Source organism: Pongo abelii, chromosome 11 (assembly GCF_028885655.2).
Source record: "Pongo abelii isolate AG06213 chromosome 11, NHGRI_mPonAbe1-v2.0_pri, whole genome shotgun sequence".
NCBI lineage: Eukaryota > Metazoa > Chordata > Mammalia > Primates > Hominidae > Pongo > Pongo abelii.
In genome coordinates this window covers 103,639,569-103,658,883 of record NC_071996.2, presented here as the reverse complement: position 1 = coordinate 103,658,883, position 19,315 = coordinate 103,639,569, and the positions used below count along the sequence as shown (strand labels likewise).

Here is a 19,315-nt window from a genome sequence, read left to right as displayed (position 1 = left end):
GTAAAACATATTATACCTATTGAGACACCCTGAGAGAGGAAACAAAGAGCAATTTGAAATTTGAGGCCCAGATTAGTCCCCAAATGGAAAGACAGGACAGCTGTCACTGGAGCTGCTGCTGCTGGTTTGCTATGGAGCAAGCCCCTTCGGTGCAACTCTTGACACTGCTCCAGTAAGAGGCAAGAGGAATCTACTTAATAATAGTTAGAAAGTCTCTTGAGCAATGCTCAGGAAGTCTAGCTCGAATGATTAAAAATGCTATTTCAGACTGCTTTTCCTGAGAACACATGCATATGAAGTTTCTCCAGCCCACCCCGGCACCATCTCAAGCCCTTTTCCTCAATTTCCCTATAAGAAATCCCTGGGGTTCTACATACCCACAGAGGTGTTTCCCATGACAACAGGGGCCTGGGGATACTTGAATTTAAATTCCAGCAGTTCCTTCAGGGTCACGGGGGAAAACCACATCATTCTCTCACCGCTAAACACCCTGGTCCTTTGCGACTGTTTCTCAGCCATTATCTATTGAAAAAGCAATAGGGATTCAAGGTACCCAGTGATGCCATCTCTACCTGTTTCCACTCAATCATTAGCATTGTAGAAACAGAAGGAGAAAATACATATCTTCTAAAAAATAAAGTACAAAGTGACCTAAAAGTAGAGCTTTACAAGGAATTAGAATTCAGAAAAAAGTACAATGGTTCTTTACTCCTGGAAACTGCTTGTTCTGTCTCCCTTTGGTGCTCTTGTCTCAAAGAACATCATTTTAATGTTAGCAAATATAGTAACATGCTGAATCTTGTTAAATCATTCTATGGAGGAATAAACTTCAGCAAAAGTGAAAGTAGGAAACACGTCTATACCTACACACACTGTGATTTCATGATTTTATAGATGCTATCTGCTGCTTCTTACAGTCAACTCAGCTATCCCCCATAGTGACCCCACCCCCATTCCTCCTCCTCTTCCTCAGCCCATACTCTTTAGACCTTGAGATAAGGATGACAGAGAGGCCTTACCTATTTGCCGATCAGCTTTTGAAAGAACCCATAAACAAATACCCTTCCTGATATTTCACCATAAATTCTTCTAGGATGAGCTCAACATTGCTTTACTCACCATTAGCTCAGGAGGAAATATCAGTTCCTGGGTTGGATCCAATGGCAGAAACTCCTCTTCTGCGAAGAGTTTTGGACTTGTCTTAAAAAGAGAATGTATCAGAAATTACTGTTATCGAGCAACTTTAAAATCCTTTGTGGAATAAGGTCAAAAGATATAGACACATGGTCAGATACAGCAAACTGACAAAAAAGTCCACTGGCCAGCCCAAACCAAGGGCTCTAACGCAAACCTCGTCATCAGCAACTCAGTGCTGATGCCAATGGGCCTCTGGAGGCCTCAACTCCCTGCACCTTCTCTTTGGAGTCTGGGGACAGTAGAAGAGGAGGCAGCAGCAGCAGACACAGCTGGAACAAGAATGGCTCCCTGAACCTCTCCTGTCTCTACTTGCTCTACCTGTTCTTTCATTTTCATGACATCTCCACTTTACTTCTGGCCCTTGAAAAATAACTTGAAAAAAATGCTTTTAAAAGCTGAGAAACACTAAGGAACCAATGTGTTTTCTCTCCTGTAGACAACTGTATTTAAATGGGAATAATATATGGAATGAGGACAAAGTTGCTACGATATAATTTTTTTTTATAGAGAGATGGAGTGAGAATGGGAGAGGGCACATGTTGACATACCTCAAATTAGTCAACTTGGGTAGCCATTTGTTCTTCCTAACAGTATGTCGGCCCCTGTTCATGTCCTGAGAAAGCCTTACAAAAGCTTTACATTTCACTGACCTTACTTCCTTCCTCAAATTCTGGCAATCCATTGATTCCTTGATCCAAACAGCAAACCCCATTTTCTTTACTTTGACAGCAGCCCGAAGTCTAGTGGACAAAAAACAAATCACTAGGAATTTATTGCTGATTCTACTAAGTAGTAAATAAAGCAGGTGAATACCAGTTGAAACATAATGCTGAATCAATATCATTAGATGCCATGAAAGAAAGCCATTTGTACTTAAACATACCCAAACCAACATTAATGAAAAACCTGAGCTTATAGGAAATTTTGAATAGCAGTGTTTACTAAATAAGTTAAAAGACATAAAGATCTTATAACTAAGCGTGGCACATAGCATTAAATAGTAAATATTAATAATGATTAATTGTTAATATTGTTAGTATTTTAAATATTAATAATAAATATTAACGGGTATTGTTATTGTCATCACTGTTCTTATTTATGATATACTGAATTCATTGTTTAACTTCCAGAGGGCAATCTTATATTTTCATTTCAACTTTGTTTGTTCATTTATTCATTCAACAAATATTGAGTAGCTACTCAATGACTTTATGGTGACTGGACCCAGAGACATACAGCCTCTACTGTGAAGCAGCCCACAGTCTGGTGAAGACATGGGATAGCAACTGATCAGCTGTACCACACTGTGACCAAAGCTGTGACAGGACATGTGTATGCCCATCACATGTTCTCAGAGGGCTATAGGAACACCAGGCCAGGGTACCTGACCCAGGCAAAGAGGTAAGGAAAGACCTCTTGGAAGGAATGACACACAGCCAGTGTCAAAATGCTCAGGTGTTCATTATGTGACCACCAAGTCAAGCTCAATGAGTGAGGTTAAGTGCCCTGCTCAAGATCAAATAACAAACAGCAGCTAGAGACCTGGAGATAAGAAGTAGCCATGTATTAGTAAGATGGCTGCCCCCCTAATCACTGACAACCCCTACCATTTCGTTTCACTGGGGAAAACATACTCAAACATGTGGTCCTTTCCACTTACTTTACAGAAAGTCTTGCATGCATCAATTATGGGCCTGTATCCAGTGCAACGGCACAGGTTACCTGAAGGAGAAAAACCCAGCTCTGTTAGCCAAGTGACCCAGATAGAGGCACAGTCTACCAAGAGTGTGATGGAAATAAGGACTCTATCATAGAGGAAGGATCTGTTTGACATTTTAGTCCACCTAATCTACAAAGTCAGATCTTTTCAACAGCAACTTAGGATATTTCATTAAGAATCTTGAGGCAGATTTTAAAAGCTCAGGTATTTGTACTTTCTCCTGTAAAGTTGTTATGCCTTCTGCTTGTGACAGGTGCTCAAACAACACAATAATTTCAAGCCAAAAACTTGCTCTACAGTCACATTCAAGAGCTAAGCCTTATTTTTAAAACAATTTATTTATTTATTTTTTTGAGACAGAGTTTCATTCTGTCGTCCAGGTTGCAGGTGCAGTGGTGCAGTTTCAGCTCACTGCAACTTCCACCTTCCGGGTTCAAGCAATTCTCCTGCCTCAGCCTCCCAAGTAGCTGGGACTGCAGGTGTGCACCATCAGGTCAGGCTAATTTTTGTATTTTTAGTACAGACGGGGTTTCACCATGTTGGCCAGGCTGGTCTCAAAATTCCTGACCTCAGGTGATCCGCCCACCTCGGCCTCCCAAAATGTTGGGATTACAGGCGTGAGCCACTGTGCTCAGCCAACCTAATTTTTTTTTTTTTAAAGTAAAATCCATTTTATTGAGCTGTTATTGACAAACAAAAAGCTGTACGACTTGGTATATTTGGAGGTAAGTCTTACACCCATGAAACCATCACCACAGTCAATGTTATAAACATATCTATTACCTCTAAGTTCCCTCCCACCATTTATTTATTCATTTATTTTGTGATTACTATAACATCTGCCCTTTCAGCAAATGTTTGCATATACAATACAGTGTTAACTATAAGCATTATGCTATACAGTATCTCTAGGACTTACTCATTTTGCATAATTGGAACTTTTTACCTTTGACTAATACATCTTTGTTTTCCCATTCCCCAGGCCCTGGTAATCACCATTCTATTCTCTGCTTCTATGAGTGACTACTTTAGATTCCTCATATAAGTGGGATCATGTAGTATTTGTTCTTCTGTGCCTGGCTTATTTTACTCAGCATAATGTCCTCCAGTTTCATTCATGTTGTTGTAAATGGCAAGTTATACTTCTTTTTCTATGGAAAAAAACCCCTCATTCTTAACACTTACTGTGACAAAAAAAAAAAAAAAAAAAGGACTCTAAGCTTCAGCTGACAGAAAGATCAAAGTTATTATACGGCAGTGAAGGTAGTTATTAAACTGTGAAAGCAGTCGGGCACATTATTTATTTACAATAAACCATTAGACCAGCATTTCTCTCACAGTGTGGTCCGGTGTTCTTCCTCCACCCCTAAATTTGAAGTTTTATTTGAAAAACAATATTACTGAGTCAAACTCTCTAGGGGTGGGTCCCAGGAATCTTCATTACCCTGAAGTACCCTGAAATCTGAGAACCCCTTATCACTTGTTTATATCATAAACAGCCAGGAAATCAAATTCATGATAAGATCTAAAGGAAATCAGGCAGGAGACAGTTTATGAGCAATGTCTCTCCTTTCTACATCCATTTGTTCTGGTTTTCCCTGGAACATTTTTGCATAGTAAGTGTACATATGAGCTTTAGGCTCATGTTTTCTAGCAGAGAAATGAGGTCTTTGGGAGGCCTGAGACAAAGACAAATGGAGCCATGGAGAATTTCACCAGAAATAGGACTTGAGAGGGTATCACTTAAAAAACTTGTTTAGAATCTGTTGTTGAGGATATCCCCCTGCCGCATATACACTGAGCTCCTGAACTTGACAAAAACGCTCTAGGGTGGATAGAGACAGTTCTTTGCAATAAGTATCAAGTATCACCATAAGATCTCAGTCTCTGACTTCATGCTGTATCCATCGCAGCCCCCTGATGCTGAATATGGTTCTGAAAGCACCCACCCACCCAATAGGGAGAGTGGTGAGGGAGCAGCATGTTGAGATAACAGGACTCTTCCCAAGGGCTGATGAATAACTGGCTTTTTAATGATTATAAAAACAAAAAAGACGTCAGAAATACATCAGCCAAATGTAATGTGTGGGTCTGGTTTGAATCCTGATTTGAGCAAACCAACTCTTCCACTTATTGGGGGTGTAACTTTGAACAAATCACTCTCCCTAAACTTCAGTTTCTCCATTTATGAAATGGGGATAATAGTATCTATCTTATAAATTTTTTGTGAGGATCAAATGAGATAATCTTCAAATAGTATTTAATACAGTGTGTGGCACATGAAAGATATCCAATATTAGCTGTTATTATCATTATCATTTAAAAATAAAAGCATGAGGGGAGGCTGAGGCACAAGAATCGCTTGAACCTGGGAGGTGGAGTTTGCAGTGGAGCCAAGATCGCGCCACCGCCCTCCAGCCCAGGCAACAGAGTGAGACTCCGTCTCAAAAAAATAGATAAATAAAAATTAAAAAATAAAAGCATGCACATATAACCTACCACCAAGGGCATCAGTTAACTGATCCAGAGTGGGCTCTGGGTGGTTCCTGAGCAGCGTGTAGATGGACATCACCATCCCAGGTGTGCAGAAGCCACACTGGGTGCCGTGACACTTGGCGATCCTCTCCTGGAAGCACAGAAAGGTTAGAAATGCAGAATTTTGGGCCCCATCCCAGGCCTAGTGAGATCCCCAGGTGATTTGTCTGCGTGTTAAGATTGCAGCAGTGGCCCTGAGAGCCCTTCTCAACCCAGATGCCTCCCTTCCCAGGGCTGGGTTTTTGTGAGGTTGGGCCTCATCTACTTTTGAGCTTCACTTAAGGCAGTGGTTACCACTCTTGAGAATCACCAGGAGAGTGTTAAGATTTCAATCCCCACACAGCACCACAAACCAACTGACAGAGTCTCTGGGAATGGGGCACAGGCATACATCTTTTAAAGATTCCCACATGGTTAGTTTCAATGTGCAGTTGTGATTGTGAATTACTGAGGTAAAGGAAATCCTTCAGAGAAATAAACCAAATTACACCCAAGTTGAGAAGTGAAAAAAATAAATAAATAAAAAATAAAATGCTTTTATTTCTTTTATACCTTTCCCTCCCCTTAGCATTTTTGCTTTGGAGTCTAACTTCTAAGGTTCAAGTCGCTTTTGGAAGCTGTCTTCTGGCAACATTGTAACAATGGGAGTTCCAGGTCAATGAGGAAATGAAAGGGTATGCCTGTGTATGACCAGGTCTCACATGGGCATCCAGGCAGAATTCTCTCCCTCTAGTTAATCATATTTCATAATGATCCAGGAAAAATTCTCTCCCTCTGGGTAATGATCTTTGAAATAAACAGAATCCAAGATTCCTTCAAATCTAGAAAATTTGAACTTGGGTCATTTTCTATGTTGCTCCTATCTTTTCCTTCTTCTATCTTTTCTCGTATTTGATCTTCATTAACTTCAATAAAAATGAGGAAAAATGGCTTTTTTTTTTTTTTTTTTTTTTTTTTTGAGACTGAGTCTCGCTCTGTCACCAGGCTGGAGTGCAGTGGCATGATCTTGGCTCACTGCAACCTCCACCTCCCAGGTTCAAGTGATTCTCCTGCTTCAGCCTCCCGAGTAGCTTGGGACTACAGGTATGCACCACCATGCCCAGCTAATTTTTGTAGTTTTAGTAGAGACAGGGTTTCACCACATTGGCCAGGATAGTCTTGATCTCTTGAGCTCGTGATCCACCCACCTCGGCCTCCTGAAGTGCTGGGATTATAGGTGTGAGCCACCACGCCTAGCCTAGAAATGGCATTCTTATGGGCAGTATATACATAAAGACTCAGGTGTCTGAAGATGCCTTTTTACTTGAGTCTAAAACTCTAACAAGGTGCTTTTTTAGGAGAAAAGCCAAAAACTTATTGACAACTCCTATCATCTGTCTTCCAAACAAGCTCTAAATATAACAAAGCTTTTTGGTAGCTGAAAGTTTCACTCAGCCTTAAGATCATGTTATTTTCCACTTTATTAAAAAAATAAAATTATATCCCTCAATGCACATGGCTCTTCTTTCTCTTTCTTCCTTCATCCTTTCTTTCCTTCCTTCCTTCCTTCCCTCCCTCCCTTCCTCCCTCCTCTCTCCCTCTTTTTCTCCTGTTTCTTATGACAGGGTCTCACTCAGTCACCCAGGCTGAAGTACAGGGTTTACTGCAGCCTCAACCTCCAGGGCTCAAGTGATTCTCTCACCTCAGCACCACCGAGTAGCCAGGACTACAGGTGCTCACCACCACACCCGGCTAATTTTTGTACTTTTGTAGAAATATGTTTCACCAAGTTGCCTAAGCTGGTCTCAAACTCCTGGGCTCAAGCAATCCACCTGCCTTGGCCTCCCAAAGTGTTGGGATTACAGGTGTTAGCCACTGCACCTGGCTCTTGTTTCTTTATGAGTTTGGAAGATGTCAAATAGATAGGTCCCATCTAATTAGAACACAAAAAACAAACCCACAAATGTCAGGGCATTCTTAGAGAAGAAAAGGTTTTTTAGCCTTCTAAAAGCATTTTTCCAAGAAGTTAGTCAGAAACACTCACATATCCCAATAGGCCAGGCTTTGCTCTTGTTCCCAACTAGGTTGTATCTGTTGGAATGGCCAAGGCAGCAGGCCCCAGGCTGCTCCGCTCTCTTAATCTCAGGGACTCAATGTCATGAGGTTTCTAAAGCACAGAAAGCCTATAAGGAAGAGGCACATCCTCACCTGAACAGGATGAATTCTGGTGTGGGTGCTTCCTATGCCTTCTACTGTGGTGACGGCAGCACCATACAGAGAACAGATGGGAATCAGACAGGCATTGGCTGGGTGATGCCTTCAGAATGCAAAAGAAAAGCACAAATTACAAATTACGTCGCATACAGTGGGAAAGGGGCCAGGCATTCATTGAGCTTCTCCACTGTGGCAGGTTTTTGTATAATGTCCCCAGGTTTTACACATACATTTCCTTCTTAGCTCAGGCCCATTTTATAGAAGTGGAATCTGAGGGTCAGAGTGATTTACTCAGGGTCACAGCCAGAGTGTCAGAGGCAGGATTAAAGTTAGGCCTCCTAATTCTAATTCCAGAATGGTGTCCACTTATCAAAAACTGTCACAACTTTGATGGTTTTTGCTCTTGAATGAGCGGTTGACATTCTCTAGTCACAGGTAACCATGCACCTATGGCAGGCCAGGTCTCCATTAGCAACCAGAGCAGCCAGCCTTCACCAACACCTCACTGTCACGCTGATGAATGCATAAGTTAAACATTAAAGAACTGGAGAAACTGGTGCCTTAGTACAAAGACCAGAATGTAAAAACAAGCCATTAAGAGTTGTAAGAGACTGCCACTCTCATTCTAAAAACCAAAGTAAATCATACGAGGAACATATCACATTTCCAAAGCTCATCAAATGCTGAGTACACAAAGAAACTTTATGAGCAAAACTTAATAAATAAACTAAACTCCGATGTGACAATCCCTTCATAAGAGAGAAGATACAGTTGCTCTCATCCCTGAGATACAATTATTCTCTTCCTGAAATTGAAGGAGGAAAAGGAACCTGCCTTAAACAGGAATAAGGAGAAACCAGACCAACTTCCAACAAATTTTGAATGGTTGCATGTGGGCTGATAACAACAGATTCAAATACAGAGGTGGGATGCATTATCTCCAATCTCTTCCCCACCAGAGATCACTGAGTGCTGGGTGTAGTTCCCCAAAATAGTCAGGGAAGGAGAGCTAAAAGAAACTTTCCAAGCATACTGGTCCTTAAACAAAGAAGGCTGTGGGAGAGACAGGAGAACTGAGAGAAACCCTAGGTACTCAGACTTCACAGAGTATAGGGTAGTCGCCACTCCCTAGAGGCTAAAGACAGAGCAGCATGGCTGCGACAGATCTCCCAAAGCATGGAAGGTGAGAGAGGTAAGCAAAGAGAAATCCCTCATGAACTAAAAAGCTGACAGCCAGGCCGTAAAGCAGGGAGGAACCTCTCAGAGTTCAGACAGCAGGTAGTTTGGTATGGAACACAGGCAGATATCTGAAACCTCACCCGTGCTCAGATCCTTAGCCTTCAAGTGCGATCTGTGAAATGATGTAAAATGGTCTAACATTAGCATAACTGGATTCCCAGAAGAACAGAGGGAAGAGTGTGTGGCACAGAGTAAATATTTGAAGAGATAATGCCTTGAGAAGTTTCCAGAAGACATCAACACACAGATCCAAGAAACTTGGCAAAAGTGAGGAAGGATAAATATCAAACATAAACAGATGTTACACATAATGGGAAGCCATTGGGGGCTTATAAGTATGCAAATGACTTGATCTGATGATAATTAAAGCAGGTCACTCTGGCTGATGTATGGAGAATGCACCAGATGGGAGGAAGGAGATAAGTTAGGGGCTGGAAGAGTAATATATGAATGTGATGATGGCATTTTCCTCCACTGCAATTTCAGCCCTGCCTTTCCTCCCCAGACAGGGAGTTAGGGAGCCATTCAAGTTTTGACAGGGGATTTTTTTTTTTTCTTAGAGACAAGGTCTTGCTGTGTTGCCCAGGCTGGACTCAAACTCAAGCAATCCTCCTGACAGCCTCCCAAGTAGCTAGAAATGTGTGCCACTGTGCCTGGCTTTGATGGGGAATTCTTTGACCATATGTTATCCTCATTGATGCTACATTTTTTTCCCAACACATTCATATTCCTGGGACCATGTCTGCCTTGTTCATCATTGTACCCCCAGTGGCCAGTTCTTTTCACATGGTAGGTACTCAATATATATTTACCAAATGAAGGAATATAACAAAGTTCAAAATTATAAAAATTCAGCCATATCTGGACTTAGCTGCACGGTACCTTATCCTCTTGGTGATGGGGTTATATCGTGATATCATCACTGTACAAGCACCACAGCCTCCTCCTCCACAGCCATACTTAGTTCCTGTGAGTCGAACTGGAAGAGGTATAGTTAAAGATCACACGTGTTATGTAATTCTCTTTCTAGAATAGCCCTGCCATTAGGAGACAGTAACATCACAGACTCTTCAATGTTAGTTAAGTTCAATACATATTCATCAAATAATGTGTTTATGGCTTAATTACTATTATAGAAGCTATAATAATCTTGTAAATTCTTGATTTCCTTTTGTGTGTTATATCTTGCATCCTCCCTTTGAAAACAAACCGGACGTCAGGTTGTCAAAAATAGGGCTGAACTGAAAAAAGAAGAGTCTATATATGTAAGGGCTTGAGTATTTGAAGGTATGAACACATTGCACATTTTTTCTCATCCTTATCTCTGTCTTTGATGACACAAAGCAAAATATTAAATTGTAGATAATTCTTGGAATATTTGTGTCATCTTAGCCATGTTTGTGTATTCTCTGCCTTTCAGTGGCAAAAACTGCCATCTGTGCCCTAATATCTGTTCTCTCATTATTCTTTAGAAATAGAAACCCTGATTTTTAGCCACACACATGGCTTCCCAGAGTAAAAAATAGACTTTCCCAGACTCCTCTGTGGCTAGGTGGGGTCATTAACAGTGCTGGCTACTAGGATGTAATTATAAGTGTTGTGTATGACTTCCAGGAGAAGAGTGTCCTTAAAAGGAGAGGGGTGCTTCTTTCTTTGCTCATTACTTCTTCCTATTTGCTGGAATTCAGATATGAGGGCTGGGCCTCCATTAGTCATCTCTGACAGTGGGGAGAAAGCTGTGTGCTGAGGAAGGTGCTGCTTGGTTCCTCAACAACGTTGTGACACTGCTTTACCAGCCCTGATCCACCTACCTGTGGGCTTCCTTTATGTGAGTGTGATAGCCATGCAAACACGCCTCACAGACCTCCCTTCAACACAGAGGGTAACTGACCAAGGGACCCCGTTGCTGCACTTTAATACTGATCACTCCAGCTTTCATTAAGACCATGCCTCCCATGGACTGCTCTCCACCAATGGCTTAGTGCTATGGAGAGACATGGAGTCCTAGTCAACCATCCCTAGTGGTTCTGAAGAACATGCCTTAGACTGACCAGCAGTCTAGGGCCCTTCCACTCAACCTTATCTCCAGGGTCAGACTTACATGGTGATCAAATGGCTCCCTAAGCCTCCTCTGATTCACTCCCTACTTCCTTTCCCACAGGCATTTCTCCTAATAAAATCCTGGCTCATTTAATCTCATTTTTGGTGTCCACATCCTGAAGAACCTGAACTAACACAATGAGAAAGAAAGAAATTCCTACCTTCTATCTTGTTTACCATGAGGTGGAGTTTTCTGTCACTCACAGTGAACCAAACTTTAAATATTATACATACGTACTATGGATAATCAGGAAGTCATGTTCATTGTTTTTTTATGTCTAAAGATCTTGAATGACTTTCATGAGCATATTTCAGAAACATATTCATGTGTCTGAAAAATAATTATTGACGCTTTAGAGTTATGTACTCTTCTGGTAATTTTACTCTCTCCAGGGGGAAAAATGTACGCACCCCCACTGAAACATAATTTTGCATATAATTCAGTAGTGTCTTTCACCGTCTGGTAGCCCACTGGAGTTCACGCATAGCAAGCTAAAAATACATTCCTTAGATGGCATTTATTTGGCAAGTTTTTCTAGGATAACATTTTCAGGTTTAGTTCTTCCATTTTTCCTTTACTTTCATTTCAGGTGACTTCTGTGCTCTCTTTTCCTAATGGGCATAATAATTAGTCCTTAAGGACAGAGTATAAATATTGTGACTCTTAATTCTAAAGGATGCTTAATTAGGTCCTTTTAACATCTATTAAGTTTCCATTACTAGTTTCTCCATTTTATACAGAGACTAGAAGAAAATTGGTTCTTCTGACAGCCACATTTGTGCACTGCCTATAAAATGATAGGACTTTCTCAAATATGAGCATAAAACCATGATAGTAGGGAATATGTCTCAGTGTCTCTAATGTATATTTGAAATATCATTTAATGAGGAAATTGGAGTTATACAAATACACACACACATACACAGTCAAAGTAAAGAAAAGGATACGCTTCTTCCTCAAATAAGGCAACAGCATTGTTTCAGGATCGACATTTTTTTCTATCACCTATATCAAAGGGAAAATAAGAGTTAGTTGAGAGAGCTAATATGAAATTCACATTGGTAGGATCACACTAATTTGAGGGAAATGCATGTTAATTAGCCCTTTTACTCATATTTTCAAGTAGATTTCAGCTTTATGGAACACCTGTGATATGCAAACCACCTCTCTTATGTGTAATCTTGAGCCCCACCACAATTGTGCTCCTGTCCTTGGTCCTGAATTATCGCTGTTCTCTAAGGCAATTGTTGTTTCTGCTAACAGGAACACTACCTCCTGTCCAGTTTTTTCTAGAAAGTTTAAAGCAGGTGAGAGTAAAGACATTAGTAGAACAGTTCAGACTTGGGGGAGGGGTGGATGAAATAAGAAAGGAAAGGAGGGAGGGGAATTGCTGGAATAGAATAGCCTCTGAGAAATTGATATAGTTAATTTTAAAAAAGACTTGTTTGTTTATCTTGTTCAAATAATTGTGGTTTCCAGTAAAAGATAACCAGCCACGGCCCCAATCAAATAAACAAAGGGGAAGATAAAACATGTATGCTAAGTGATGCAAAACTGCGCAGCAAGGACACACTTAGGCAAGTTCATGGGAGCAGCCTGGCAGCATAGCAGCAGAACAGCATGCTGTTTTTTCTCAAGGATGACATCAAAATGTCGTGATTGGTTATGTTTTCCAAAGTGATCATGTTTTCTCTTTTTTCACAAAAAATTTGACATTTCTTTTAGATTCATAGAACACATAGAAGCATGACTTGCTTTGCCATTTCAGAAGCTGAATTCATCTTTCACCATATTATAGTAATTTTCCCTCCTGGGAAGTAGTAGGTAAGGAGTGGACATATGCTTATTCTAGGGCTGCTGTATCACCCTCAATTCTAACAGACTATATGCCAGGCAAGGTGTGGCATATGCCAATTGCCAAGGTCAGATCTGTGCCCTAGAAGAGTCTGCAATATAGAAAGATTGGTGTGTGTGTGTGTGATAAGAAAAAATATGGGGTACCTCTCAGGTATCTTCAACTTCATTGGCTCTCAAATGGAACTCTTTATTTTATTTTCCAAACTTACTTACTCCTTCCCTTCTTTTCCTTAACCTTTTAATGGCCTCAGTATTTTCTAGGTCATCTAAGCTAAAAAACCTGAGCTATTTTCAACTTTTTTTCCCAATCCACCACAATCAGTGTCACCAAGTTCTTCCACTTGGGCTTCCAATGTTACTCTAAACTCCTTTCTCTTCCACCGTCACTACCCATGAGCCCATATCACCTATTGTCTGAACGATTCTAAGACCTGCCTGACAGTTCTCCCTGCCTCCACTCTTGGTACCTGCAATATCGTCCTCTGCACCACGATCAGAGTGACTGCTGTAAAACCAAAGCCTGATCGTCTCATGTATATGCCTAAATTTAACGTGGCTCCTGGCTGCCAAACTGCCATTCCGGGAATTCCTCAATCATGGAGATGCTTGTTAAAATGAAACCGCTATGGAATCAGGATTTCTGGTAGAGGGAACCAGAAAATGTGCTTTTTAAATGAGTGCACTGAGTGGATCTTAGGTGAATTAATAACCAACGATTTCCAGAATACCAGAAGAAATTCGAACTCAGGCCACATGGATGAACTGGACAGTCCAGGGGGTGCATTGGACTTTCACCTTCACTGCATTTGCATGCAAGGTTCCCTCTGTCCTGAAAATCCTTCCCCTCTTCTTTGCAGAATTTTGTATGTCATGCACCACCCTGCAAGTAACCATCCTCCTCTTTGTTCCCATGGCTGATGTCTTCACCTCTTCTTTTATGACACTTTTTACACTGTATCATAATTATTTGTGTGTGTACAAGACTATCTCGATCCTGAAAGAAGCCATCTTCTGCTATTCTTCTTTATACCAAACACTGAGCTTGGTGGTGGGGATATATCACAGGATGTAATAAGTGTTAATTAATGAAATGAATGACTGGAACATGCTATGTATGATTTTGGTATGAGATACCAAGAAGGAAGGAATTTCTCACAGACTTGGGCATCTGAACAAATGAAAAATAAAGAAAAACACAGAAGTTATTGGTGGCAGAAACTGTAGGTTGTCTATCCTGGCATGCATTCTCCTTTCCTTCTTTCCTGCTACTTGGAATAGAGATGAAATGGCTAGAACCCCAGCAGTTATCTTAGACCGTGAGGCAACATGTTAATGGCAGGAGAGAAAAAAGAAGAAACCTGGGTCTCAGATAACACCATAAAGCTTCTGCCCCAACCTCACAATGTCTGTTCCTAGATATGATGGTAAACAATACAAGCCCCGTTTTAATAGATAGACAGGGTCTGGGTAGCCTAGTTAGTAAAGAACAGCATTTTAGGCTTGAGGAATATTTCTATATTTGAGGAAGGAATTCATGGAAGAAGGTGGTCATGCTTGTTTGGGTATGTGTTCCAGGAAATGTTTCAAGGGATTGGAATCTGGCTTAAAGTCCCACCAGTTTGAAATGTGTTTTTTGTTGTTGTTGTTATTGTTGTTTTGATGTAGTGAGTGTTGTAGTTGGAGGAAGTGGGGGCAGAGATATAGCATGCATCTTGTCCTGGCAGCTCTGGGAATGAAACAGAGAGGTTAGGACTCAGATGGAGGCTAGGAGGTGTAGAGGGGATGGGTAACAGTTATTCTGGTTGACTCTGGATTTGAGAGATGTTGCCAGTTCTCAGGTCAGGGTCATTGCATGTACTCATCTCAGCATAGTCTTGAATCTGAGGGTGGAATCTGCCCCTCTGTATCACTGCCAGCCCTTTTGAGAGAGTCCAAGTTCACGCTGTACTTGGTTAAGAAATCACTTTTCTCTGTGTACTGCCAGTGACTAGTGCCTGAGGAGGCCCTGCCAGATCCAAGACAGAGACAGAAAGAGAAAGGAAGAGAGAGATAAGAGGGGAGAGAGTAGAAAATAAGGAAGGGGTAGAGGTGCATATGAAGGGACAAGGCTGAGAGGTAGAAGAGGAGGAAAGAAAGGGGTGTATGTTGTGAGATGCAGTTAGTAGAAAACAATAATCTACAGCAGCCTCAGAGGAGAGAAAGAAGCCTCAGGGAACAGCCATGAGGACACATCTTCCTGAGCTTTAGGTTGCTTTTAAAATTCATTTTGCTTGTTACTTCTTTCTGCCTAAGCTGCCTCCACCTTCTCCACTTTTCTCTGAATCATTGCAGCCATTCCAGAAGCCCAGAAATTTCCTCTCTCAGCCTTGTAAACCAAGAACCTTAGAGAATGCTAGCCAATAAACTGCTCTTTCCAGATTCCTACACCAGTACCAAAAGTCTATGCTCATTGTGCAAATAATGCAAGATGAGTGCTTCTTAGCATCTTTGACACCTCTAAGCAGGTTCGGCTCTACTAATGAAACAGATTATTTTATAGTCCAGATAGTAACAGTTGTTTCCACATATCAATTTACAATCTGTTTACTGTGTACATGCACTCTGCTAACCACTCTCCATGCAACTTAATCAGCCCCAATTTCAAGGGAAAAGGTTCTGTTATTAGCTCCATTTTGCAAAAAGAGAAAACAGAAGCTCAGCGACATTAAGTACCTTGCCTGAGGCCCCAGTCCCTCCAAGTGGCAGAGCAGATAGCACAGGATTCAAACTCATCCCCGACTAGTTCCAAGGCCCATACCTTTGATTTCCACACCTCATTACCTCATGAAATGACATGCCTCATTTCCTGAGTTGAGGTTGTTATGTGGCATCTATGGTAGAATTTATTCATGGGCTCTTCCTCCCTTAAACTCCATGTTAAATGGGTCATCTGTTCTTCTGGGGGCCTTGGTAGAGTGAATAAGATTTCAGAAATCTCTCTGCAACTAGGTCCCTGGCCAACGTGCGCTGTCCTTGCCTCCAGATGTCATTACCTTCTGCCTGAGGACAACTTTTGGTGACCTGAGAAAATTTAGCAAAAAGCAGAATAGAAGCCAGTCATGTCACCTATTGTCTCCTAAGTGGTTTCACTTCTAAGCTTCCTTTTCAAAGGTGAGTTTTTAATTCCAGAGATTGTGTTCGACTTCAAAAGCCCTCTTCTAGGGTGGGTTTTCTCTCTTACACACTTCTCAACAATCCCTTACTCTCTGGAACCAAACAGTTTATGCTAGGCTGGGCACAGTGGCTCAAGCCTGCAATCCCAGCACTTTGGGAGGCCGAGTCAGGGAGATCACCTGAGGTCAGGAGTTTGAGACCAGCCTGGCCAACATGGTGAAACCCCATCTCTACTAAAATTACAAAAATTAGTGTGGTGGTGGGTGCTTATAGTTCCATAGTCCCAGCTACTCAGGAGGCTGAGGCATGAGAATTACTTGAACCTGGGAGGCAGAGGTTGCAGTGAGCTGAGATCATGCCACTGCACCCCAGCCTGGGCAACAGAGTGAGACTCGATCTCAAAAAAAAAAAAAAAAAAAAAAAAAAGCTTATTCTAGTTCTTTCCATGTAAGTAATCAGGTTTGTTTGTTAGTACTGAAGCACACACCTAACAGAATTTAGAAGGGAGGAGAAGGAAAGGGAAAGATTAACACAATTTCTTCTAATGGGTAATTGCAAAAACAGAATCAATATCTCCAGATTATACTTTACAAATGACCACAGGACATTTGGCCCATAGACAAAGTGAGTCCATAGATAAGAACTAGCTTATCTAATTTTAAAAATCAATAGAGCACAAACTGTTGTTGGCCATTATGTTAAAAATCCCAATATTTGTTTGGAAGTGGGGGAAGGAGAAGCAAGGAGATGTTAGACTCAAAACCCCTGTTTCTTCATTTAACCCAAACCCTTACCATCACCTATAAAGCCCTAGTAATCTGGCCCCTGCCCATGTTGCCAGCCCCACCAACCTACCTCCTTAGCACACAGAAATCCTCCCACCTCAGGCCCTTTGCACCTGCCATTCCCACTGCCTGGATGCTCTTTCCCCAGATGTTTGCATGGCTTGCTCCTCACTGCATCCCAGTCACTGCTCAAATGCCACCCTTTCAGACAGGCCAAAACATCCATCCCCTCTAAGTATCCTGCACACTCTCTGTCCCCACGCTGTACTTTATTTTTTATATTAGCACTTCTCACTTCCTGACATTACACATTTCCACGTATTTATATGCTTGCTATCTCCCCAGCACAATGTAAGCTCCATGCACGCAGGGACTTGTTATTTCTGTGCTCTCCTGTATCTCATAAGCCTGGAACACTGCCTGGCATACGGTAGGCCCTTAACAAGTAAGTGGATTGAATGCTCATGATCACTCTTTATGAAGTAAGTGGTATGATCCCCTTTTAACAGAGAAACTGGGCCTCTGAGAGGTTAGGTTTTCTCAATCAGAATTAGAATTGGAATTGAAGACTTGTTTGTCTGAACAACAAAGCCAGTGTTGTGTTTACTATACCATTCCGTTATGCAAAAGAAGAAAAAAAATGACATAACGTCATCACCTCACCCCATTGTCATATTTCACCCTCACAGCAGTCCTGTGAAGGGGTCCTAATGACCCCCGTTACAGATCAGGAAAAACAAGCTCATCTTATCCAATGTAGAACCCAGGCAGCAGGGGCAGACACAGTTTTTGAGGGGCCTAATGTACAATTTGGGGGATCCTCTTTAAGAAACATAATACAAAACCACAAATGAAATTAGGCTCAGGGTCTTAGAACAGGCCTCACAACTAAGGCCTGGTGCTTCACACTGGTTAGCTTCCAGGGGAGGCAGCTGGTGCCCATCAGGAAAAGTGTTGTGGCTGCCCTTAGCCAGAAGCAGGGGTCACAGGTGGCTCTGAATGAACCGGCACCAACACGAGCACCAGGGAAATCAGGTGCCACTGCTTTTGCTTGGTTGTTAGCTCTGTTTTTGTTGTTTTTAGGAGATAGGATCTCACTCTTTTGTCCAGGCTGGAGTGCAGTGGTGTGATCACAGCTTACTGTAACCTTGAACTCCTAGACTCAAGCAATCCTCCCCTTTCACCCTTCCCAGTAGCTGGGCTGCAGGCACGCACCACCACACCTGTTTTTTTTTTTTTTTTTTGTAGAGACAGGGTTTCGCCATGTTGCCCAGGCTAAACTCGAACTCCTGGGCTCAAGCAGTCCTCCTGCCTCGGTCTCCCAAAGTGCTGATTACAGGCGTGAGCCACAGCTCTCATGGGAGCTCCTTAACCTTCCTGCCTCAGTTTCCTCCTTCAGAGTAATGTCAATGAAACTGGAACATTAAGAGCGAGCAGAGTTGATGCTCACATTGAGGGGGGTGTTTTAAAGGATGCCCATGGGGCTTTGCTGCTCCCAAACATCGGACACTGCCTGGAACTGTCCCTCGGGTTGCGCAGAGCGAGCCCAGCTTCTGAGGGGACAGAGCCCGCACCCAGCAGTGGAACCCGTGAGGACCTTGGAGCCCCCAGAGCCTGACTTGGGTTCAGCTCTGCCAGGAACCAGCTGTGACTTTGCAAAGTAACGATTTCTTCATCTGAGAAACGATGGGGGTGGTTTGAATGTGTTTGTCTCTACGGTCTTGTCCCGAACCTAAGTTGCTCTCTGCGCTTCCAAACGCACCCCGCGAGCTGAGGCTCAGCCATCTCTGTAGGCTGCTCTCAATGTACTGGGGACGTTCCCGTTATCGGCTGGGATTGAGGGAAGGAAGATCTGGGAGTGCTGACCCTGATGGGCAAGAATACTTTTTATCTTACCGTTTAGGGAGGGCGTGTGGTTGGTAATCAGCTTGTGAGCCTTGGAAGGAGAGGAAAGGGGAACATGAGGAAGGTGGGGGCCCAAAAATCCAGGATAGTCCCTGAAAACGCAGCCTTTATCTGCCCCGGAGGCGGGGGTGGGAACGCGAAGGCAAAGCCGCTGTTACAGGAGAAAGCCAGTCCGTGCCTGAGGGCCTTAAACGGCGGGCACGAAAGGATGGGACGAACGGCAGGGGCTCCTCTCTGCCCCGGCCCTGGCCGCAGGTCTGGGGGCAGGGGCAGTCCGCGGGCGCTCACCTTGCGGCCGTTCACGTAGAAGAGCAGCTCGGACGCCCGGTCCATTGTGGTGTCCGCGCCGGTTCGAGGGCCCGGAGCGGGAGGCGGTGTTTCTGGGAAGTAGCGGGCACCTGGGACCCGGCGGCACTGACCCGCCTAGTGGGGCGGGGCTTGCTGGAGCCTAAAGTCCAACCCATCCACCCCGACGGAGAAAGCCTTGATTAAGATCCAACGTTCCTGAACTCTTTGCCAGGAAAACTCTTCCCGGGACACCAGCACTGGCGTTTGCCGGGAAAACTCTTCCCGGGCGTCACTGGCGCCCTCTATGTGGGCGGAAATCATCCGGCGAAGATGAAGACGACC

General features: G+C 42.8%; 1 protein-coding gene across 2 annotated transcripts in view; it reads right to left on the bottom strand.

The window, feature by feature from the left end:
• AOX1 (aldehyde oxidase 1) overlaps positions 1-19,250 on the bottom strand; it is a 91,580-nt gene extending 72,330 nt beyond the window's left edge. Inside the window, exons 1-9 of one of the 2 annotated variants that reach the window (XM_024243048.2) lie at positions 18,974-19,250; positions 11,933-11,990; positions 9,767-9,863; positions 7,640-7,748; positions 5,417-5,543; positions 2,858-2,919; positions 1,848-1,937; positions 1,120-1,200; positions 378-522 (exon numbers count right to left, since the gene is read on the bottom strand). In XM_024243048.2, the coding sequence (XP_024098816.2) occupies positions 378-522; positions 1,120-1,200; positions 1,848-1,937; positions 2,858-2,919; positions 5,417-5,543; positions 7,640-7,748; positions 9,767-9,863; positions 11,933-11,990; positions 18,974-19,018 (814 nt within the window). In that variant the 5' untranslated portion in view covers positions 19,019-19,250. 2 annotated transcript variants of the gene reach the window in all.
• Between the last annotated feature and the right edge of the window lie 65 nt (positions 19,251-19,315).